At 37.8% G+C, this 24,832-nt stretch overlaps 1 protein-coding gene across 1 annotated transcript in view; it reads right to left on the reverse strand.

Moving 5' to 3' along the window:
* Window positions 1–3,019: 3,019 nt before the first annotated feature.
* The window catches only part of SMIM14 (small integral membrane protein 14), an 85,412-nt gene continuing 63,599 nt past the window's right edge, over window positions 3,020–24,832 (reverse strand). The window contains exons 3-4 of the mRNA XM_006873219.1: window positions 8,431–8,573; window positions 3,020–3,052 (exon numbers count right to left, since the gene is read on the reverse strand). Coding sequence (XP_006873281.1) covers window positions 3,020–3,052; window positions 8,431–8,573 — 176 coding nt within the window. The remainder of the gene's footprint in view (window positions 3,053–8,430; window positions 8,574–24,832) is intronic.

Raw genomic sequence — 24,832 nt, forward strand, 5'->3', positions numbered from 1 at the left:
GGCACACAGACATGATTTGTTTGGCATGATTTATACATTAAAAAACAGCAATGAACAGTTAGTATATTACATGGCTACTTTTGCTTTTAAGAAAGTAATCATCAGACATGGTAACAAATACATATGGATTTTTCATTTAGAAATATGTTGATTAAACCTATTACAACAACAAAATTTAATCATTAATTGTAAACTCTCTTCAATTTTTCTTTCTTCACGTTGCCATATGTGTCTTGAGCTGATCAAATTTTAGCCCATAAAATTTTAGCGCATATTCATTTCAAATGACAGACTTTTTTTTTCAGAGTGACAAAACTTCCACGGGTCTTTGGAAAATATAAGATATCTATAATTCCATCAACACTATGACATCATATATCACAAAGACACTAAAAGTAACTATGGAACAACTGTAACTCAATAGTTACTACTTCAGAAAATTACTGCAAGTTATAAAATAGAGCTTGCTGACCATGGGGAGAGTGGTTGGTTAGCTATATAATAATACTTTCACTTAAAGTAAGTCCAATGTTAACTTTTTCATACGGAAAGGAAAAATATTACTGTGCATACAAGAATATTAAATGATTCTAAAACAAAGTAAACTCTTAATGCCATTTGTGGAATGTTTAAGAGTCAAAGGTAATTAACATGTGAAGTTTTGGTTTTCTTTTTTCCAGATTATTTTTAAAGTACTCTAGCCATGATTCTGGTGAATGTTTATAGGCCAACTCAAGATTTAATAGTGAGCTCAATAAAAAGGCCACATGTATAAATTTGAAGAATTAAATAGAATAATATATATTACTAGTTAGGTTAACAAGGATACTTTATGTGCAGTACACTTTTTCAGAAATGCAAAGATATTTTACCAGCAAGGGAAAAAAAAAAAAGACTAAATACTTCACTAAGAAATTTTGTTACTAAACAAGTAGGTCCCTACATGAACTCCTAGATACATAATGTCAATTAAGTGTATATGACAGAAATGAAGGACTAGGAAAAGGAATCCAGACTTTCAGGTCTCTAGCTAACACTAGACATTCTGCTTCCATGTTATGGGCATTTCTTAAACCAAAACCATTTGTCAATTATTTGTGAACTGTAGACTTAGTGTATACATCAGTATCTCTGGATCCTGTTGTGGTATCTCTGTTGGGAACTGGCTTTTAGCAGCTTAGAGGACTGATTGTTAGGACATACCTTCAAAGGTCAGGGGGCAAAGGCAGAAAAATGGAATCTATTGGGATTTAGCTCCATATTTTATGCTGTTCCTGTCCTGTCAGCCTTAACTATGTTGCCAGCTGTAGAGCTGGGAAGGCATCCAGTAGGCTATACCAAGAGGAAACACCTTCCCTTTGTGATGCCTACCGATCTAGGATCTGACTTACCTGTGCTATGCTATTAGCACAGTGACTAAGAGTTGATTGCATTATTTCAAGAAGTTGAGCACAAAGCCAAGGTACACAAGAAGTAATGAAGCAGTCAATATTGTATTATGTCATGAAACGATGCCCTTATGACCGAGAATGTGATCATAGTGAAGAAAAAAAACCACTCATGAGTAGGTCAGAGACTCTCATCAATAGTAACACTGCTATCGAGAAGTTTATTTAATTCAGACAAGAAAATTTCTCCTATCTATACAATGAAAAGTTAGACTGATCTGGGGGGGGGAAATGATTACATTGGTAGCAAAATACCTTTTAGCCCACATAAGTAATCTGCAATCACTTTCTAGGAAAAAATTCCATAACCACATAAGTCAAGGTTATGCAGACATTTTATATATATGTATATTCCATTGGTATTCATTTTTTTTTTAAACTGAGCAAAAGTGCAAACTTTGACTTTTTTGCACATTTCAAAACTTTACTTCTTTAATGATCTTTCATGTCCCAATCCATCCCATTACCAACATAGGAATGAGACAGGCATGAGAAAAAGACCCTTGATTCTAATCATCTTCCTTTTCCCTGGAGTAAGCCAAGAATCCATTAAAATTTGTTAAAAGTCAGGACAGGAATAAAGGACTCAGTTACTTTTTTCTTCAAATAAAAAAAGAAGTAAAAGGCATTCAAATGTTAGTAACCAAACAGGCTTTAAGAGTGTCTCCTTCTACCAAGGAAGTATTAGAACAGAAAAGAAGCTTCCTGAGAGGTACTCGTTTTAGCAATAAATTATAGCTTAAATTATTACTGTACAGATGATACCTAGCAAAGGCAGAAAGAGTTCATTCTTTTCCTTCTTTCAGAAATCTTTGTAAGGCTAGTGTACAGTGGATTGCAGGTGTCATATAATGGACTGTTAAACATTCACCATATTGATCAATCGTGATTACTTAAAAGTTTTTAACATTAGAAAAAAACTTTTAAATGGGAGTAAAAAACTTAGTAAGCAATCAGTTCATTTCTTCCCTTCTCTGATTCTAGCCGCATATGTTAGTTGTAGTAGATGATACAGATTTCAGCTAAAATTTGTAAAATATTCAAAAGGCTGCTACAGTTCCAAGAAGAGAAAACAGCCATGCACAAATAAACTACCACAGTGAATGTAAGTACTGTATGGTTCTAATTTTCTTTTATAGTCTCTCAGACAACCCCAAGTAACTATAAATATCTTATGGAAAAAAACCAAAAAACCCAAACAATTTTAAAGTCTATAAAAACTATTTAAAATATTTAAATCTGAAATTTCCTTCAATCAGGTCAGAAATTATTCCCAAAAGTATGATCACAGTTAAATGAGTGGAATGTTTAGGTTTAGGACAACCAACAAAAAGCCCTATATAACTTTTTTTTTAATATTCATTTACTCAATATACTGTAAATAGAAACGGTGGTAACACAGGAAGCAAAAATAAGCTCGCAAGTGAAATTTCTAGAAGCTCATGAAAACAATATAATCCCATATTGCAGATGCAAAAGGAAAAACCGTTCAAATGGGGCTAAGAGTACTCTGGTTATTTTCGTTCATTTGGTCGTGCAAGATGTTTATTTTCACTTCCCATATCACAAAGTTAGTCCACAGGAGGGGCTGGTGGATCTTGTCCCTGGTAGTAGAAAAGAGATAAATGATGGAGTTGACTTCTTCATTCCCAGTGCAGCCAATCTAACACACAGGTGAGAACTAAAAAGCAACACCCTTCATCTTCCCATCTCAAGCAGGTACTTATTTGGACTTTTTCTATATTTTCACACAAAGGAACAATGTATTAACACTGTGATTCTCCAACTTTCGGCCCATTACTCCCTGTGGTATGGAATAAAGAAAAACTATTTAACAGTTCTAGGGGTGGCCTTTAAACCATTAAAAGTAGTCTCATCCTTCTTGCTCAAGTGAATCACTGAGATGATCTGTTCCATAAACTTTCACTCAATTCTTAATAAAAAAGCTACATAAAAAGAATTTTAAAATGAATCGCTGAGTAGTCCAACTAAAGTAAAGCTAGGAACCTATGTATGTTTCTCTAGCAATGCCAGTGAGAAAGCATGTCGCTCCAGTTGCTACTAAAGCCATACTGTGATGAAAATGGGAGCCAACCTTGGAAGGAAGTTGATAGTATGAGCAAAGAAACTGTGTCTCTGATTATACTGCTTAGCTTGCTGAATCAATCATCCCAAACACTCTCACGATTGTATAAATCAATAAAGCCGATCAGTGTTTAAATCAATCTGAACTGGTTTTGGTTACTTGCAAAAGATAGCATTTTAACTGTGAAGGATAGATAAGAGTTTTTAGACATCTTCAGGAAGGTTTAATTTATTTTTCCTAACATATAAATTCCCAAATTTTCTGTTTGAAATTAGAGTCGATACATTTTGTCTATTCCTAGGGCAGTGAGACTATTCCCAGAATAATTGGTTTACAAATGACTATGAGATGGATTGGAATAGCAATAGCAGTAGCAATGGACTCCAATGGAACAGTAATTGTGAGGTTGGCACAGGCCTGGGCAGTGTTTCGTTCTGTTGTGAATGAAATAAGTCGCTGTAAGTCGGTACTGACTCAATGGCAACTAACAACAACAAAAGGGACAGAGGACTACTGGCTTGCAGTCAGCTCTAATGGTCTTTAAGTCAGTTTATTAAGTTGGATTTCTGTAGCTCCAAACATTTAGGCAGTTGCTCTTTGATGTGAAAGCAATACGCTGTACATAGGCAGTTGGTGAGTGGATTCTGGTTCACGACCCCATGTGTGTCAGAGAAGAACTGTGATCTACAGGGTTTTCAATGACTGGTTTTCAGAAGTAGACATTTCTTCTTTGGTACTTCTGAATGGACTCAAACCTCGAACAACCTTTTAGGTTATCAGCCAAACACAGTCTGCACATTTTGCTTGTTGTCGTTGTTTTGTGTCATTGAGTAGGTTCCGATCTTGCACTTCAAACCAAACTTACAATCAATTAAAATTAGCATACTACTTATCTAGACGTTCTTTTGTAGTTAGTTGCCAAGTCAAGTAGTCTCCAGCTCAAAGCAACCCTAAGTACAACAAAAAGAAAAGCTGCCCTGGTCCTGGCCTTACAGCACAACTGTTGTTATGTTTGAGCCCACTGTTGCAGCCACTATCTCAAGCCACCTCGTTAAGGCTTTTCTTTTTTACTGACCCTCTAACTTTACCAAGGAGTCCTGGTGTGGTACCATGGTTTAATGCACTGGACTGCAAAGTCAGTTTGAAGCACAAGGTTGGCAGGTCAAGCTCACCAGCCACTCCTCAGAAACCCTATACAAGGTCACTATGGATCGGAACCAACTCGATGGCACTTAACAACAATGAAAACTTTACTAAAGGACAGTCCTTTACCAGGGGCTGATCCCTCCTAGTAACATGTTCAAATTATAAGACAAGTCTTGCCAGCATCACTTCTAGGGAGCATTCTGGCTGTACTTTTTCCAAGACAGATTTGTTTGTTCTTCTGGCAGGTCATGTTACTTTTCAATATTCTTCCCCAACACTGTAATTCAAGTGTATCAATGCTTCTATGGTCTTTCTTATTCACTGTCCAGCTTTCACATGCTTATGAAGCTATTGAAGGTACTATGGCATGGGTCATGAGCACCTAACTCTCAAAGTGATATCTTCACTCTTTTAACACTTTAAAAAGGTCTTCTGCAACAGATGTACCCAATTCAATGTATGTGATTTCTTGACTGCTGTTTCTATGAGCATTGATTGTGGATCCAAGTAAAATGAAATCCTTGACAACTTGAGAACCTTTATTCCATTTATTATGATGTTGTTTCTTGATAGAGTTGTAAGGATTTTTGTTTTCTTTATATTGAGTTGTAATCCATACTAAAGGCTGTATTCTTTGATTTTCATCAGCAAGTGCTTCAAGTCCTCTTCACTTTCAGCAGGCAAAGCCGTGTTATCTGTACATCACAAGCTGTTAATGTTAAAGAGCCATTCTTCCTCTAATCCTGATGCTGCATTCTTCATTTAGCCCAGCTTCTCAGATTATTTGCTCAACCTATAGAGTGAATAATGTGGTGTTAAGAATACAATTCTGACACACACCTTTCTGTCCCATTGTTCCGTTTGAGTAACTGTCTCTTGATCTAGGTACAGGTTTCACATGAGCACATGAGGTGTTCTAGAATTCCCATTCTTTGCAGTGTTACCCATAGTTTGTTATGATCTACACAGTCGAATGTCTTTGTATAGTCAATAAAACACAAGTCAACATTTTTCTGGTATTGTCTGCTTTCAATCAAGGATCCATCTGGTTGATGTCAGCAATGACATCCCTTGTTTCATGTCCTCTTTTAAATCCAGCTTGAGTTTCTGGAAGCTCCCTGTCAATGTGCTGCTGCCAACTGTTATTGAACTGTGGTGCTGTGGGTTAATGTGTTCAACTGTAGTCAGTATGAACCACAAGGCCAGCGGTTCAAGTTTACCAGCCGCTCTTCAGAAATCCTATACAGGGTTGTTATGGGTCAGAACTAACTGGAGAGCACTTAACATTAATGATATTGTTTGATACTGTCTGCATTCTGTTGGGTCTGAAAATAAATCCACAAATATGGATCTATTGGTAGGTAGCTGTCTTCTAAATTTCTTAACATAGACTAGTGAGTGCATCAAGCATTAGATCAGTTTTGTTGAAACATTTCAATTTATATTCTGATAATTACTAGAGACTTGTTTGTGTTTTTTTGTTTGTTTGTTTTGCTAATACCTTCACTGCAGCCTGGACGACTTCTTCCTTCTTGATCATATGCTACCTCCTGAAATGACTGAACAGCTATTTGGTACAGTGACTTTGTGTATTTCATCTTTTTTTGATGCTTTCTGCATTATTCAACACTTTGCCTATAGAATCCTTCAATACTGCAACCTGAGACTTCAATTGTTTTTTTTTCAGTTTTTTCAACTTGAGAAATGCTGAGTGTTTTTGGTTTTCTAACTCCAGGTCTTTGCACATTTCATTATAATACTTTGAAATGTTCTTTTCAACTCTTGTACTTCATCATTTCTTCTAGTCATGTTAGGTACTCTCTATATTCAAGAGTAAGTTTCAGAGTTTCAACATCTCTTTAATATTTTCCTTTTCTCCTGTCTTTTTAATGACCTTTTGGCTTTCTTTATATATAATGTTCTTAATGTCATCCCACAACTCCTCTGGTCTTCATTCATTAGTGTTCAATGAATCAAATCTGATCTTGAGATGGTCTCTTAATTCAGGTGGGATATATTCAAGGTAGTAGTATGGTTCTTTTGTTTTCTTCCACTTTGGCCTATGAGCTCCCAGATGGTCTGTTCCACTGTCAGCCCCTGGCATTGTTTTAGCTGATGATGCTATTGAGCTACTTCATAGTCTCTTCCCACAGATATAGTCAGTTTGATTCTTGGATATTTCATCTGGGGAGGTCCAGGTATATAACTGCGACTTATTTTGTTGAAAAGAATAAGTCATTGGTTTTGCAAACTTCTACCTTGAGATCTCTAGTGTCACTTCCATCACCAAGGCAATGTTTATTTTTGAACTATTAGACTTTCCTATTTGTTTCCAACTTTCACATCCTAATCACCAGTAATTATCAAGGAATCTTGATTGTATGTTTGATCTATTTCAGACTAAAGAAGTTGGCAGAATTTATTTTCTTTATCATTGGCTTTGGCAGTTGGTACGTAGATGTGAATAATGGTTGTATTAACTGGTCTTCCTTGTAGGTGTATGTATCATGTCACAGACAGCACTGTACTTCAAGATAGGTCTTGAAATGTTATTTAAGCTCACAAATGCCGAGGATATTAATCTTTATTCACTTATGACTTCCAATTCTATTAGATTCAGACTTCATACATTGCACATTTGATTATTAATGGATATTTACAGCTATTTCTTCTTATTTTGAGTCATGCCCCATCAGCAAATGAAAGTCCCCAAAAACTTTGCTCCATCCATCATTAAGGTCTAGATGTTCTTTTTTTGAAAAAGACCACAGCATCGACCAAGTAACAGTGCCCATTTGCCTGCTTACAGAATAAGCACTCATAGTTTAAAAAGACAAATCAAAATCAAATGGAAAAGAAAAAAATTTAAGCACTGATTTTGAAATGAGTTCAATTTTTTTATTTGGAGTTCCAAATGGAAGTTTAATGGAAGTTCCATTAAAAATAATACTGAAAACTCCCTGCGTTGCTTCGTCATATTTTTCACTTAGAAGTTTCTAAAAATGGAGTCCTGGTATGGTGCTGTATGACAAGCACGGGACTGCTAGCCACAGGGTCAGCAATTCAAATTCACCAGTCGCTCCTTGGAAACCCTGTACAGGGTTGCTGTGTCTCAAACTGACTCGAGAGCACACAATAACAACAACAACAACAAATGGTTATAATCATGACTACCAAGATTTGTCAACATTAATGATTCCCACCTCTCTTTTTGCCAGCTCAGTTGATTTACTGTGATGGAAAACTAGAAGAATGAGCTTGAGAGGAATACGATGAGGAAAAAACAAGATTTAGCCAGGAGGTTCCGTGGCTTTGTTGTATTTAATAGCTAAGTCAAATGGAATGAGAGAAGGGAAAACCATTGAGCTGTAGCTAGTGTGTTTAGGGGACCTGAAAAATGAGAGGCAAGGGAGCACCTAACTGTGAGGCAAAAAAGACTGGGGAACAGATGACTAGAATTTGGGAAATGCTATGGGCTATGAATTTTTGACATTTCTCATGTGACTAAAGATTGAATTTTTAAAAATTATTTTTGGGCCACAAGTTTGTGTTTCTTTAAATAACTCCATGGAGACTAAGTCACTGGGGGTTCCAGGACTTACTAGGATTAAATAGGTAAACCTTACACTCCCTGATTTATACCTTTCCTTTTGCTAATTTAGATATTTCAGTCAAAACCAACTCTCCCTCATTCATAATCCTTACCATCCTCCCCACTCCCAAAAAGGATTTACAATCCATAACACTTACATTATGAGGACTGGTTGGCTTTCCTGATAAATTGGATCCTCTTAGATTAGGAGGTCTCAGTAGGAATAAGACCACTGCAATAACCATCCAGGCCATCAAGATCATGGTAATACTGATGCCATTATCACCAGAGGGTCCAGGTACTAAAGACAAAAATGCATTCATAACTAAAACTGAAGTATGATTACAGTATTATTAGGTAAACATAAAATTAAATTCCAGTGTTTATCAGCTTGAAAGTTGCATTACACATTTAATTTCCTTTTCCTCCAGTGAAAAAACCTTAATGGGTAAATGAAGTTCAACAGTCATAAGTTCATATAGGCCAAAGTCTATTAAATGATGATTTTAATAGCACAGTTGTTCTTAATATTTTAGGGTTAAATTATAGACTCTTTTCACTATAAGAATCCACGTATATACAATGGCATACTACTCAGCCATGAAGAAAAATGAATTCCCGAAATATCTTGCAATATGAAGGAACTTGGTGGATATAATGCTAAACAAAATAGTTATGTATCAATCACAAAATGACACATATTGTATGATCTCACTTTTAGGCAATGACAAGACTGGAGACCAATGTTCATTGGTAGTTGCCAGGGGTTGTGGGGAGGGTGGTGAAGAGGGAAAATCACTGTCTAGACAATAGTCACTTCTTGTTTATGATGATGGGAAAGAGAGGTGAAATATGCACAGCTTGACAAGTATAGCTAATGCCACTAAAACGAATACAAGAAAAAAGATGTATTTGTAAATTCTATGTTATACATGCAATAATGATAACAACCAAAAAAACTCCCCCAGCCCCAAAACATATAAAAAGTAAACCAAACAGGGGCTACAGATACTGGTACTTCTTAGATAAAACCAATCACCTCACAGGATTACTTTTCTTGGTTTCAAGACTGAGGGTCATAATCTCATGGGAAAATTCAATCGGCATAATATAGCTCATAAAGTTTATGCTCTAGGTTCTAGTTCAGTGAGTTGTGGTGCCTGGGGTCTTAAAAGCTTGTGAGCTGCCCTCTAAAAGTACCACGACACCATCTCCTCCCTTATCAACAGGCTTGCCAAAGATCAGGTCATTCAGTGAAAAGGAAAGGAAGGATGACCATATAACAGATCACAGAATGGAGAATGTCAGCAAACTGTAAAAGACAGGAACGGAAATTGACCAAACCTAAATGTCTACCAGGTGTCTGATTAATCAATTAAGGTGCATCTGTGCAATGGAATACTCTGACGCAGTACAACTTCTAAGAGAAGTCTCTATGAGCTATGCTTTTTTGTTTTGGTGGGGGGAAGGAAAGGTAAAGTGTGTATAAAAAGAAAAAGTAGTAAATAATATGTATTTGTATTGGTTGTACATGCATAAACAAGTGCTGGAAGTATTGACAGAAAGCTAATAGTGAGGAATGGAACTGGGTTGATGGGGGAACATGAGTAAGAAGATATCTTTTCATTGTATGCTGATTAACTTCTTGATTTCTGAATCATATGTAAAAAAATTAAACAATAAAAAAAAGTAGCTCTTAAATACTTGGGGCAGAAGCCACTGGGCTCTCTGACGGGACACAGGCAGCGTTCCTGTCGAGGAACAGCAATGAGTGGAGTCACCACAGGCTTTCTGGGATCACTGGCTGTCTCGGTGACAACACTTTTGTGATAAATTCAGGTTTTGTGTCAACTTGAGTGGGTCAGAATTCTCAGTGGCTTGGCAACTGAGATGTAGCTATCCCACAAGATGTGATTTGATGAGAGAATAAGAGGATTAAAGGTTTGAAGCTAGAAGCCACTGTGCAGGAAAAAGATGAGGCTTTATGCTTCCATGAAGACTGACAGCCTTGGAAACCCTAGGGGTTGCTATGAATTGGAACCGACGCCACGGCACACCACCCTTGGAGTCCTGCTTTGGTGCTGTTGGATAAGCACTTAGGACTGCTACCACAAGGTTGGTGGTTCAAACCCACCGCTGCTCTCTGGAAACCTTACACAGGGTCACTACACAAAGTTGGAACTGACTTGGTGGCACCTAACACCACTACCTTGATTGGAGCAGCGGGAGAGTGACGTACTACCACTAAGATAGAAAAGCCAGGAGTGGAGTGTGTCCTTTTGACTTTGGGTCCCTGCACTGTGATGCTCCTAGATTCTGGGGAAGATTGATGCCAAGGTGTATGGAGAGCTCCAAGAAATACTAGGGCTTCAGATGCTCTAGAGATAAGAAACTTTCCCCAGAGTCGACAGAGAGAAAGCCTTCCCTCCTAAGAGCTGACACTCTGATTTTGAACTTCTAGCCCCCTAAACTGTGAGAGAATCCATTTTCTTTGTTGAAGCCATTCACTTGTGGGATTTCTGTTAGAGAGGCATTGTTGTTGTTGTATTGTTGTTGCTGTTATGTGCTGTGGAGTTGGTTCCGACTCATAGCGATCCTGTACAGGGTTTCTGAGGCTGTAAATCTTTACGGGAGCAGAAAGCCTCATCATTTTCCCTCAGAGCCGTTGGTAGTTTCGAACTGCTGACCATGAGATTAGCAGCCTGATTCATATTAGATATCAAAAATAACTCTCTTCTTTATGAAGTTTCAAACCAGTTGGGATGGCCTTGGAAAGTCCGCTACCCAAATTGCTAGCACTGAACACACAGCAGATAAACATGAGGGACAGCCACTTTTAAGTCAGCACAGAGAAGTGAATGGGCCTTTACGTGAACTCACCATTGTGGCTTTTACTGACAACATTTTTATACTTTATAGGGATATGAAATTCTTTCCCTCACAAGGAACTACCTGGAAATTATTTGCTTTAGGAAAGAAAGTACTTTTCATTCTATGGTATGGAAAAGTGTCAAATCATAAAAAATGTAACAAGACTTTGCACACCAAAATACAAGTGTTGTTGTTGTTGTTAAGTGCCATCGAGTTGATTCTGACCCATTGCAACCCTGTACAGGGTTTCCGAGGAGCAGCTGGTGAGCCTGAACCACCGATCTTGCAGTTCAAATGGCTTTGCAGTCTGGCGCATTAACCCACAGCGCCACACCAATCCCTGACTAATAGTGGGGATCTATTTGGACGATTGCTTTGTTAAGTTGTTTCTGAAGTATGCTGAAATCTCATTTTTAAAATTTAAGTTTTCTTTAGTATTGCTCTTTATTATCTAATCTTTTTTTGGGGGGAGGCAGTAGAAAATATTCTATATAAATGTACAGACATTTTAATACATATATATGTAAAAAAAAAAAGCAAATAAAAAATGTACTCCAATGATTCGAAGAGTTAGAAGGTATTGACATTTTGTCGGTTGCAGCAATTCTTCTACAGTCTTCCTTACTCATTGTCCAACTTTCACATGCATATGAAGCTGTTGACAATACTATGGCTTGGGTCAGACACACCTTAGTCCTCAAACTGACATCTTTGCTCTTGAGCACTTTACAGAGGTCTTGTGTAAAGTTCTGCCTGATGCAATACATCACCTGATTTCTTGACTGCTGTTTCCCTGAATATTGATAGTGGATCCAAGCAAAATGAAGTCTTTGACAACTTCAATCTTTTCTCTATGTATCATAATAACTGGTGGCTACACTGCTTAATGGAGCAAAACTATGGCTGGCCATTACAACGAAGTGAGATTTAACTCAATATAAAAAATCATGCAACAATCATACCATTGCAATTGCTACTATAAGAAGTAAAGAACTCTACACTGTATCTTTTGCAAATACCATGCATCTTCTCCATTTGTTTGCCAACTCTCTACCCCCAGCTCTATTAGAAAGCACCTACTTACTATGCCAATGTTTTTTGCATGTTGTTGTAAAAAAATACTACCATAGCATGTTTATAAAAATACCTGGGGGCAGAGGAGGGATGGAGAGGAGGAAACTGTTGGCAAATATACATGGGTGTGTTATTTACAAAAAACTACAGTATTCAGTTAATTTCAAATATATGCAAAAATTGTTGCAGGCTTTATGGGTATAAAGATGAATGCAAGTAAGTCCTTGCCTTAAACAAGTTCAGAGTCTGGAAGGCATTCATCACAAATGACTATACATTCATTGACTAGAAAAGACTGGTAGTGATGGGTGAGACTGGGAGGTGATGAAAAAGCTAAGCAAAAATAGGAAAGCATGTTATATTCTGGGAATGTCACGCACACACACAAGGAATGGTGGAGATGCTGCTGGGTTGTGAAGGGTCTTAAATGTCATGTAAACATACAATTACCTATACCAGTGATGAGGGAGAAGGTGACAGTAAATCTTTTAACTGGGAAATGTCATTTTTAGAAAAAGAAAAATGATTCCATTGTAGAGAAATGAATTTGGAAGCTGGGAGACATACAGTCACAGCTAAAACAATAGGACATAATTAAAGAAAGACCCATGGAGACAGAAATGGAAGAAACAACAGATAATTATAAATATGAAAGCAAAAGAACTTGAGAAATAAGGGGCCAAGGGGGATTCTTAAGGTTCTTTAATATAGATCTCTTATTCTGCTACTTGAACATTTTTTTATTGTTAATACACTTGGTATCATTACAATGATTGCAATCCCTTCCATGTACCATCAGTTAACAGTCCTTACTACCTCTATTCACTTAACTCTTACATTCTTCCCCTACCTTCATTCTTCCCTGTGCCAACCTCACTCTTGTTTTATGTTGCCTTCCTCACCACCTAAGTTAACATGTGTCTACCATCAACCTAGTGAAACTCTCCCTACCTTCCCACCTCTGATAACCATCATAGAATGTTTCTTTTAGTATGAAAATCTTTTCTTAACTTTTTATAACAGTGATTTCTTCATACAATACTTGTCCTTTTGTGATTGACTAATTTCACTCAGCAAAATATCCTCAAGGTTCATCCATGTTATGAAGTGTTTCGCAGATTTGTCATTATCCTTCAATATTGCATAATATTCCACTGTGTGTGGAATAGTACCTTAGTTTGTTTAATCAATCTTCTGTTGATGGGCATTCAGGCTGCCTCCATCTTTTAGTTCCTGTGAATAGTGCTGTACTGAACATGGGTGTGTATACATCTATTTGTGTCATGGCTCTCATTTCTTGTGGATATATACCAAGTAAAGGTATTGCTGGTAACATAGTGGTTATGAATTGGCCTGCTAATCTTACGGTCAACAGTTCGAAACAAAACCAGTTGTTCCACAAGAAAGATGAGGCTTTCTGCTCCGATACAGATTTATAGCCTCGGAAAACCTGAACAGGGTCGCTATGAGTCGGAACCAACTCCACAGCACATAACAACAGCAACAACATATACATTATTTCTATTTCCAACTTTTAAAGGGAGCATTTCCCACAGTGATTGCACCATTTTACAGTTCCACCAACATTTCTACACTTTCACCAGCATTCCTTGTTTTCTAATTTTTTTAAACTTTCTTGTAAATTCCATGAGTAAGATGATATCTCATTGTTGTTTTGTTTGCATCTTTCTAATGGAGTCCTGGTGTGGCACGCTGTGGGTTAAAGCACTAGACTGCAAAGTCAGTTTGAACCACAAGGTCGGTGGTTCAAGCTCAGCAGCCACTTCTTATCAGAACTGACTCAATGGCACATAACAACAACAATGATCCTGAGCATATTTTCATATATTTTCTGGCCACTAAATGTCTTTTTTGGTGAAGTGTCTGTTAGCATATTTTGCCTAAAATCCAGTTTTAAAGCTGGATTATTTGTCTTCTTGCTTTTGAAGTGTTCTGTAAATTTTAGAGAGTAGTCTCTTGTCTGACATGTCACTGTCAAAATTCTCCCCAGTCTGTGGGTTCTTATTTTATTATTTTGGTGAAATATTTTGGATGCACATAAATTTCTAATTTTTAGGAGGTCCCAGTCATGTACTTTGTCTTCTGCTGTTTGTGTGTCAGTTATGTTTCATAGTGTATTTATACAATATATCAGAGCTCCTAATTTTCTGCCTGCTTTTTCATTTATGATCTTTATAGTTCTAGGTTTCATATTTAGGACTTTTAATCAATGTTGAGTTCGTTTTATATATAGTATGAGCTATGGATCTTGTTTAAATTTTCTGCAAATGGATTTCCTGTTTTGCCAGCACCATTTAAAGTGTTTTAACTCTTTGTCGAAGACCAGCTGATGTAGAAGGATGAATTCACTTCTGGATTCTTAATTCTGTTCCATAGATCTATGTGGCTTTGTTGCACCAGAACTAGGCTGTTATGACTACTATGTGTAGATTTTGAGATTGGGAAGTGAAAGGTCTTCTACTTTTATAATGCTTAGTTTATCTGAGGTCTCTTCCCTTTCCATATAAAGTTAGTGATTTCTATCTCATTAAAGAATGATGTTGGAATCTGGACTGGGATTGCCTTGCATAGTGTACACAATGTTAAGTCTTCCTATCCATGAGCATGGTATATTCTTCCATTTTTGTAGGTCTCTTTTGGATTCTTGTAGTAGTATTTTTAGTTTGCTTTGTACAGAACTTCTGTTTCTCTGGTTAAATTTATTTCTGAGTATTTCATCTTTTGGGTGGTTATAGTAAATAGTATTGTTTCCCAGTTTTCTATTTCAGAGTGCTCTTTATCAGTGTAAAGAAATGCACCTGATTTTATACCCTGCCACTTGATCTTATACCTTGCCACTTGACTGATGTTCAAACACCACAGAGTTGAGAGATGGCATCAAGAATATCATACAAGAAGAAAGCACATAGTAATGAAGAAAACAAGAAGGAAAGAAAAGACCAAAATGGATGTCAGAAAAGACTCTGAAACTTGCTCTGCAGCATAGATGCTAAAGCAAATGGAAAAATGAAGACGTAGAAGAGCTAAACACAAAATTTCAAAGGGTAGCTCTAGAAGACAAGGTCAAATATTGTAATGAAATGGGCAAAGATCTAGAGTAGAAAACCAAAAGGAAGAACATGCTCAGCATTTCCTAAGCTGAAAGAACTAAGGAAAAAAATTCAAGTTTCAATTTGAAATACTGAAGAATTCTATGGGCAAAATATTGAATGATGCAGAAGCATCAAAAGAATATAGGAGGAATACACAGAGTCACTGTACCAAAAAAAATGGTCAATGTTCAATCATTTCAAAAGCCAACATATGATCAAGGGCCAATGATACTGAAGGAAGAAGCCATAGGTGCACTGAAGGAATTGGCAAAGACCAAGGTTCTGGGAATTGATGGAAACCTTTCAAAAAACTGAGGCAGCATTGGAGGCACTCAACTATGCCAAGAAATTTGGATGACAGCTACCTGGCCAGCTGATTGGAAGAGATCCATATTTGTGCCCATTCCAAAGACAGTTGACCAATGTAATGTGGAAATCCTTGGACAATATCATTACTATGACATGCAAGTAAAACTTTGCTAAAGATAATAGAAAAACAGAACTGCCAGTAAACTGCCAGAGGTCCAAGCTGGATTCAGATGAGGATATAGAATGAGGGATAGCACTGTGACATCAGTTGGACCTTGGCTGAAAGCACAGACAACCAGGAAGATGTTTACCTGTGTTTTACTGACTATGTAAAGGCTTTCTACTGTGTGGATCAAGACAGACTATGGACAACATTGCAGAGAATGAGCATTTTAGAACACTTAGTTGTGCTTATTAGGAACCTGCACATTGACCGAGAGAGCCTTTCAAACAGAACAAGGAGAAACTAAATGATTTAAAATCAGGAAAGCTGTGTGACATGGTTGTATTCTTTCACCATATTTAGTCAATCTGTGTGATGAGCAAATGATCTGAGAAGCTGGATTATATGAGGAAGAATGTGGTCTCAGAATTAGAGGAAGACTCATTAACAATCTACAATATGCAGATGACACAACCTTGCTTGCTGAAGACAAAAAGGACTTAAAATACTTATTGATGAAGCTCAAAGACCACAACATCTGTATGGGTTGCACTTCAATGTCAAGAAAACAAAAATCCTCACTATTGGACCAATACATAACATCATGATAAACGGAGAAAAGACTGAAGTTGTCAAATTGCTTGGATCCACCAACAACACTCAATGAAGCGGAAGTCAAGAAATCAAATGATGTATTACATTAGGCAAATCTGATGCACAAGACCTTTTAAACATGTTCAAGAGCAAAAATGTCAGTTTGAGGACTGAAGTGTGCCTAACACAAGCTATGGTGTTTTTTTTTTGAAGCCCCCTTGTATACTGAGTCGGAAAAAGAATAGAAATGGGAGAGCTAGAAAGAGAACCAGAACAAAAGAGAGAGAGAGAAATAACTACAAAAGGAGAGAGAATGAATTATCTTTAGGTAAATCCATATTCCAGGCACTTTAAATACTAATAACATTTATGAATACTTTTAATGTATAGGTAGAATAAATTTCCTGGTGGTGTGGTGGGTTAAGCATTGGTCTCCTAACAAAAAGATGGGTGATTCAAACCCACCAATCACTTGGCTGGAAAGAGATTTAGACAGTTTGCTTCCACAAAGATTTACAACCCTGGAAACCCATGAGACATTACTACCCTGTCCTACAGATCCCTATGACCTGGAACTGACTTGACGACAGTGGAATTGGCTTAGTTGGGTTTATAGACAAAATCATCAAACTCTGTGTATGAATAAGATTATTTCAAATTTGTAGATCAATGAAATGAGACTATACCAAAATAACAAAATGAAACCCACTGCCATCATGTCAATTTTGACTCCTAGTGACTCGACAGAACAGAATAGAAGTGCCCCCATAGTGATTCAAAGGCTGCAATCTCTTGGAAGCAGAACGCCACATACAAGGCCATGGTATTTTTAATAGCCTCATATGCATGTGAAAGTTGGACAGTAATTAAGGGAAACCATAGAAGAATTGATGCATTTGAGTTACGATGGGGGAAAAGAATATTAAAAGTGCCATTGACTTCTAGAAGAATAACCAAATCTGTGTTGGAAGAAATATAACCAGAATGCTCTTTGGAAGTCAGGTTGGTGAGACTTTGCCTTTTATGCTTCAGATATACTGTTAGAAGGGACTAGTCCCTGGAGGAGGATATCATGTTTGGTAAGGTGGAGGGTCAGAGAAAAAGAAGAAGACCCTCAATAAGATGGATTAGCCAAGTGGCAGAATCGATGGACTCAAGTGTGGCAATAATAGTGAGGTTGGCCCAGGATCGGGTAGTGTTTCGTTCTGCTGTGCATAAGGTCGCTATGGGTCGGTACCTACTCGATGCCACCTAACAACAACAACTTGTTTCAAAGTGGGGAATATTTTGCATGTTTTTAAAAATGAAAATTATTAGAATTCCTAAGCTTGTAGCTTTAATTATAGGCTTCTCAAGCTGGTTTTCTAGTTATTACAAACAATGCTGCAATAAACATTAATGTGAGCCTCATTAGATAGGAGATAAAATAAATAAAATATTCTACATATAATGTGTTAGTAGAAAGAAGCAGGTATATAGTAAATTAAGGCAGGAGATGTTACAAGGAAGAGGCTAGAGAACTGGAAACTACTAATGGAAACAAAGATGTAGGAAAATTACTGATCTGCTGCTGGGAATATGAAAGATAATTAAAAAGAAAATTAAAATTAAATTAGGAAAAAAAACCCTGACTCAAGGAGTTTGCAGTAGGGCTTGCTATAAGCATGATAACTAATAGATGTAGTTGGTTGAGATATACGGCAAAAAATACAGCAAGGAAAGGAAATTAGCTGTGGAAAACTGAATTTTTAGATAGGAGACCAATGGAGACCTCTCTGTGAAAATGAATTTGGAGTGAAAATGTGAATGAAGTGAGGGAGTGAGCACTGAGGTTACCTGAGAGGAAAGCAGTAAAGCAGAAGGAATAGCAAATGCTCTACATTCAAGAAGCTGCTGAGAGGTGCTGGCACAGAGGGACAGAGCAGCTGAGGACTCTGGGCCCATGGACTGAGAAAGGCTGTGTGCCTGTAGGCTGAAGGACGGGCTTGCAAACTGTGCCCTTGGGACATTATATATTTTTTGTTTTGCATGTATACATCAAATATTTTTGCTTTGTTCATTTGTGAAAAATAAGATGTAAAATGGAAGCCACAAGGTGAAAGCAGGTAACTCTTGTTACAGGGAGGGAGTGTAATCATTGAGATGAAAAAAAACATATGACTGGTTGAAAGCAAAGCTGATGATCTTATCTATTTACCTTCATGCAATTCACAATAAAAAGTTGAAAACCAAAAATTTTAAAGAGAGCCTGCTCACTCCCTCACTTCATTCACATTTTCACTCCAAATTCATTTTCGCAGAGAGGCCTCTGTTGGTCTCCCGTCTAAAAAGTGTAGCTGAAGCGGAATGAACTGGTGAACTGGGTTGGGATGGAATTGGGTGGGAATAAGAAGATCAGATCAGAAAAGCAATAGAGACCAGATCTTGTAGCCCTTATAGGTCATAATAAGGACTTACAGGAATGAGCAGCCTACCAAAAAAGTTTACAACAAAAAAAAGAGAGATCTGACTCTCATTTTGATAAGCCTATTCTGACTGTACACAAAAGATGACAGGAGAAACAAAGAGACAGGAAGCTACTGCAGTAATCTGTGATTCAATAGTTAGTAATTGTTATCATGACTAATTGCAGTTGTCACAACTGTAAAGGTAGAAGTTTTGTAACATAAAAAGGGGGGGGGAGGTAATTACTCTTACATTCCAGGAACAGAGGACCCTAGGACCATCAAGGGAGAAGAGCATGAGTAGAATGTGGGACTCTATCCAGAGAAGCAGCGACACCAGAGATGGAGGCAGAGATGAGGACACACGGAGAGAGAGAGCTTCTAAGGACTCTAGATTCATGGAAAGAGAAAGGCTGTGTGTTGGCAGCCAGGAGGCTGGCTTGCAGAAGGTGCCCTTTGGTTGTCTAAATGATTATATATTCCTGAGAGTTTTTGCATACAACCTCCTACCCACCAGAAAGAGGGAATAGAAGCAAATACTGTTGAATGATGATACACAGAGGAATTGTAATCATCACAATGAAATGATGAGTATAAAATCAATATTCTTCCAAGGAAACTATCACTCAACTAAAAACAAAAACAAAAACAAAATCTATGTGTGATGATGATAGCCTATAGTAGGGAGAAGGTAGAGCTTGCTAATAGACTGATGCAAAAAGATGATTCACTACTGACCCCAGAAGGTCATTAACAGGCATGGGAAAGACTATAAAAGGAACAGGTTGTTTAATCCTGAAGACATTGAGTTTGAAATGCTTGTGAAACATCTGAATGGAACTGCTCAGAAGACACATCAGTATGCTCCTAGGGAGCCATGAGACCTGATGAGGACACCAAACGGGTGAATATAGAAAGGTAAGAGGTCCAGACACTAACCCTTCAACAGGGACTTCACAGGAAACAGGCCAGGCAGACAGACAGGAGGCATCAGAAAGAAAACCGAAAATGGTTGGAAAGCTGGGACTGGCAGGAAGTTAAAGAAGAGATAGATATAGAAATGGGAGTACTAGTAATAGGATCAAGTTATTAATTATTCTAATGTTCTAAGCAGAAATTCTTAGATTGTGACTATAGATCAGGAAGATGGAGAAGACTGAAGCACGATAAATACTAGAAATAGTGAGGGAAAAGTTTTAATGAAAGAAATAATCAATATTTAAAACGCCAGAGAATAATCAGAATAGCCAAGAAGAACTACCTTTGCGTGGTACCCCCTCCTGCGTAGCCTCTATTCTGCCTGGGGCTGGGTGCCTGGCATAGAGTCCCTGCCTCAGGAGGTATGTGAACCTGCCCTGAACTATATACCACACAAACAGTGAACAGAGAACTGTGATCACACTTCCAGTCTCTACCAAATCCACCAAGAGATAGGTAGTGAGTGCCTGAGAACACTCTAATATATAATGATCAGCTAAATATAAATGCCACACCACAATGTCTCAAAGAAAACAATTTCAGCTTAAACAAAGGAACAAGACAAGTGACCAAAATACAGAGTCAGAAAATATAACATCAAAGTATAATATCTTAAAAGAATTTAAAAGAATGTTAATTAGGCAACTGGAATCTTGGTGTGGCGCTGCAGGATAATGCACTGGATCTTAAAGTGAGTTTGAACTGTAAGGTTAACAGTTCAAACCCAGCAGCTGCTCCTTGGAAACCCTATACAGGGTTGCTCTGAGTCAGAACTGACTTGACAGCACTTAACAACAACAATTAGGCAAACTACAATGTCTCAGAGACATAGTGTGATATAATTTAGATTGTGAGAAAGACGGAGAAAATAACAAATAAAATCAAGGAAAGCATCATCAATGGGCTCAAGCGTGGCAACAATTGTAACATTGGCCCAGGACTGGGCAGTGTTTTGTTCTGTTGTGTCACTATGAGTCAGTACCGACTTGATGGCACCTAATAACAACAAATATATGAAGCTACGGAAAAATTTAGGAAACTGACAAAAATCATTGAAAAAATGAGAGCCATACTGAAGCAGCAATTAGAAAGCTAGAAAATTAGCACTAAGACTTCATATAATACACTGAAAGGGAAAAGAAATAGAATTGAATCAATGGGAAGCTGAATTACTGAGCTTGAAGAAAATTCTTTCAGTATTCACCTGATAAAGGATCACTCAATAAAAAGAATAAAAATTCTGAAGAAAGCCTAATATTTATGTTGAATACAATCAAGAAGAATAACATAACATAAAACAATACAGGCAGACTGACCAATTATTACAAGAACAAGCAAGTTGCCCGCCCAGTAGACATCAAGGCAAGGGGTCGGGTCCCCTCAGAATAAACCCCCTTCCAAGACTAGGACTCAATGGGAATACACGCTCTGATGGGTGCTCAAGTTTGCCACCGACAAGGGATAATAAGGGAAAAACAGCTATGAGGCTGTGAGCTAAGCCCTACAATGTTCAACAGACTCCTGTGAACCCAGGTGGAGACCTGGTTAGCCAGCCGTGTGGCAAGACCTGGGGACTCTTGGGCCCAGAGTCAGTGACATAGCCATGGAGGACTGGAGTGGAGGGTGAAGCGTCCAGTGGATAAGAAGAGAGGGCATATCCACAAGAGCACACACACTTGCAGATAATACCCACTTGACCTAGTCTCAATGACTGGGTGATCAGAGCTCGACTAGAAGAAGAAAGAAGACAGAAAAAAGGAGTAATCTGATACAATTTGATGAACTTGACCTACACCTATGGATTCAGTAGCTCAAAAGAGGGAAGAAATCTTTGCAGCAGGGATCATTCCCAGCCCCCCTCCATACACAGAGTAGACAGGGATGGGCAACTTGGACATTGGCTATCCAAAATGGGGGAGGGGGGCTACAAAGGCAAGAAGTGACTGGCTTACAAACTTTCAAGAGGGCGTGGAGGAAGGTAGAATCTCCACTGAGTAGTATCCAATCTGTCTAGGCAGGACTGATTAAAGGAAATGCGGAGAGGTCTTTTGTGATACAAGGGTGAATAATTGTTACCAGGACTGATTGTGAAGGTTGTAAATGTAAAAGTAGACATTTTATGGCAAGGAGGGGAGTGATTAACTTTGCAGGCTAAGAGCGGAGGTCCCTGGAACCATGAAGGAAGAAGAGCGGAGAGTGGAACCCTACCCAGAGAGGCAGTGATCCCTGAGATGGAGGCAGAGATGATATGCAGAGATATAGCACCAGGGAGGAAGAGGGGCTATGTGCTGATGACCGGGGTGTGTGTGTGTGTGTGTGTGTGTGTGTGTGTGTGTGTGTGTGTTAAAAGCAGGCTTATAGGATGTATCCTTTCATTGATTGGTGATGCGTGGAGGGGATTGCAACCATGGCAATGAAACAATATACGATAGGATGAATATAAAATTGATGTTCTCCCATGTAAACTGTCACATAATTCGGAATAAAACTTAAAAAGAGAAGAACATGTGTTATTCCAGAACAGGAAGAGGCAAAAAAAAAGCCAAAAGAGTGTTATTGTCCAAGAGTTGTTGGAAGAAAACTTCCCTAACATCATGAGAGATGAGAAGATAGCCATTTAACAAATTGAATGACCCCAAAAGAAAAGCACCAAGACATATTATAATCAAACTTTTCAAAACCAAAGACAAGGAAAGAATTATAAGAACAGATCAGGAAAAAACAAAACATTACCTACAAAGAACTAATCAGACTAAGCTCTGATTTCTCAGCAGAAACCATTCAGGCAAGAATGTCATATATGAAACTATGAAAAAAAACCAACAACCAAAAAACCTAACAGCCGAGAATCATATATCCAGTAAAATTGTGCATTATACATGATAGCAAAATTAGGTCACTCTCAGACAAACAGAAATGAAACGAATTTGCAAAAACTAGAAAATCTTTTAAAAAATACTAAATGGAGTTCTTTGAACAGAGAACAGCAGCAAACAACCTGAGACTGGCATACATGACAGTATCATCTAGCCTCAACTCAGATGTAGAAGAATGCAAAGTAAAAGAGGCCTCTAAGACTGAAAACAGAGAACCAGAGACACAGTTGCAACAAAAACAAAAAGCCTTTTAAGTTAAAAGAGAAACTAATGTAGTCACAAAACTTCCAAATGAAGAGAAAATCAAGTAGTTACCAAGAAAAAAGTGAAATAAATAAAAACAAACTTAACTATAACCCTAAAAACTAGATCACACCTTATTCCTAGCCGTAGCCCAACCCTTACGTCAACACTAACCATATCCTAACAATAGTCCCAAGCCTAACCCTCAATTCATCATGCCTATTCCATATCCTCCCTCTCAAAAACACAAAAAATCACCTTTAGCAATTACTTAAACAAAACATTTAAAATCCAAACACGATTCAATGCCAAATACCAAAGAAAGTCTGTAAACAAGAATACACATACCTATATAGATGTTCCCATGCTTTGCCCTATGGTCTGCATTTTAACTTTAAATCTATCTAGCAGTCGGTTCTATGACTAAATGAATAAATGACATTTCACAATAATTAAACAGTTCTAAAACAATGAAATCAAGTCATAGGACTTAAAAAAGGCAGAAAAGAACAAAAGGAAGTAAGACAAAAAGCCTGAACAAAGTCATGAAACAAAAATAGAACACCCATTCATTTAAGATTGATTTCACTTATTATCAGGTTTCAATATCCTATGACCCCAAAATATTTTAAAAGTTTAAATGATACAGTATATTTTTCTATTATATACACAACCCTGCAACAACAGTGTTTTATGGGTAGATACATGGACGGATACACAGGCTGAATGGGTATGGGAGGGAGAGTGGAGTATGCCTGCAAATATATAAGGGCTTGACAGAAGATATTTGTATATGGGTATTTATCTTTGATACAAACACACCTATGCATGTGGTAGCGCATACAGAGGACAAATGATGACAACTTCTTAGACATTACCAAACACTTTGAGGAAATGAGTTGCTGGACCTGGGGTCTTAACACCATAGTCTCAGAGGACACCATGGTTGCACAGCAGGTTACACAATGGGCTGCTCACTCAAGGCCAGCAGGTTCAAATGCACCAACTAGTGTGAGGGAGAAAGATGAGGCTTTCTGCTCCCATAAAGATTTACATATAGGGTCATTAAGAGTCGGAACTAACTTGACAGCATACAACAACAATGGTCAACAAAGACAATGTTCTATATCCTACTTTATTAAGTAGCAACTGGGATCTTAATAGCTCATAAGCGGCCATCTAAGGGGCAACTATTGATCTCTCCCTGTGAGGAAGCAAGAAGAGTGATGAAAATTGAAGATGTCTGGAATCAGTCAATGGACTAATGGAACACATGAACATCAATCTCCATGATTCCATGACTCTGAGACCAAGACAGTGCCCAGCTACCAGTACCAACTGCTCTGAAAGGGATTATACTTGAAGGTGCAGCATAATAGAGTGGAGAGAGTGTGGAATAAAACTCAAATCATAAAAAAGACCAAGCTTACTGGTCATAAAGAGACTGGATGAACCTGAGACTATGGCCCTTGGCCACCCTTCAGTTCTGGAATGGAATTCACCTTCATGGCCCAATAGGCATACTATGGGGGGAGGGTCCAACAACACTAGTACAGTACTATGCTCACCATGGAATGGTCAACTATTCAAGATCAAAAGGTCAACATTTACCGAAGGACAAACTTTCCAAGTGTTGGACAGGAGGGTGGACTGGAACTAAAACCCACAGAGAAGCAGTGGGCTAACTTTTGTTACATAGAGGAGACAGCAATCACTGAGATGACACAAAGTATATGATTTGTTCAATGTAAAACTGATGATCAACACTGTAAATCTTCACTGAATTCACACACAAATTTTTTTTTTAAACCAACCTGTTTTTCCAACTGAATGCTATTATTGTTGTTAAGTGCCACTGAGTCGGTTCCAACCCATAGAGACCCTGGATAGGGTTT

The sequence above is a fragment of the Chrysochloris asiatica genome, unplaced genomic scaffold (genome assembly GCF_000296735.1).
Source record: "Chrysochloris asiatica unplaced genomic scaffold, ChrAsi1.0 scaffold00230, whole genome shotgun sequence".
Lineage (NCBI taxonomy): Eukaryota > Metazoa > Chordata > Mammalia > Afrosoricida > Chrysochloridae > Chrysochloris > Chrysochloris asiatica.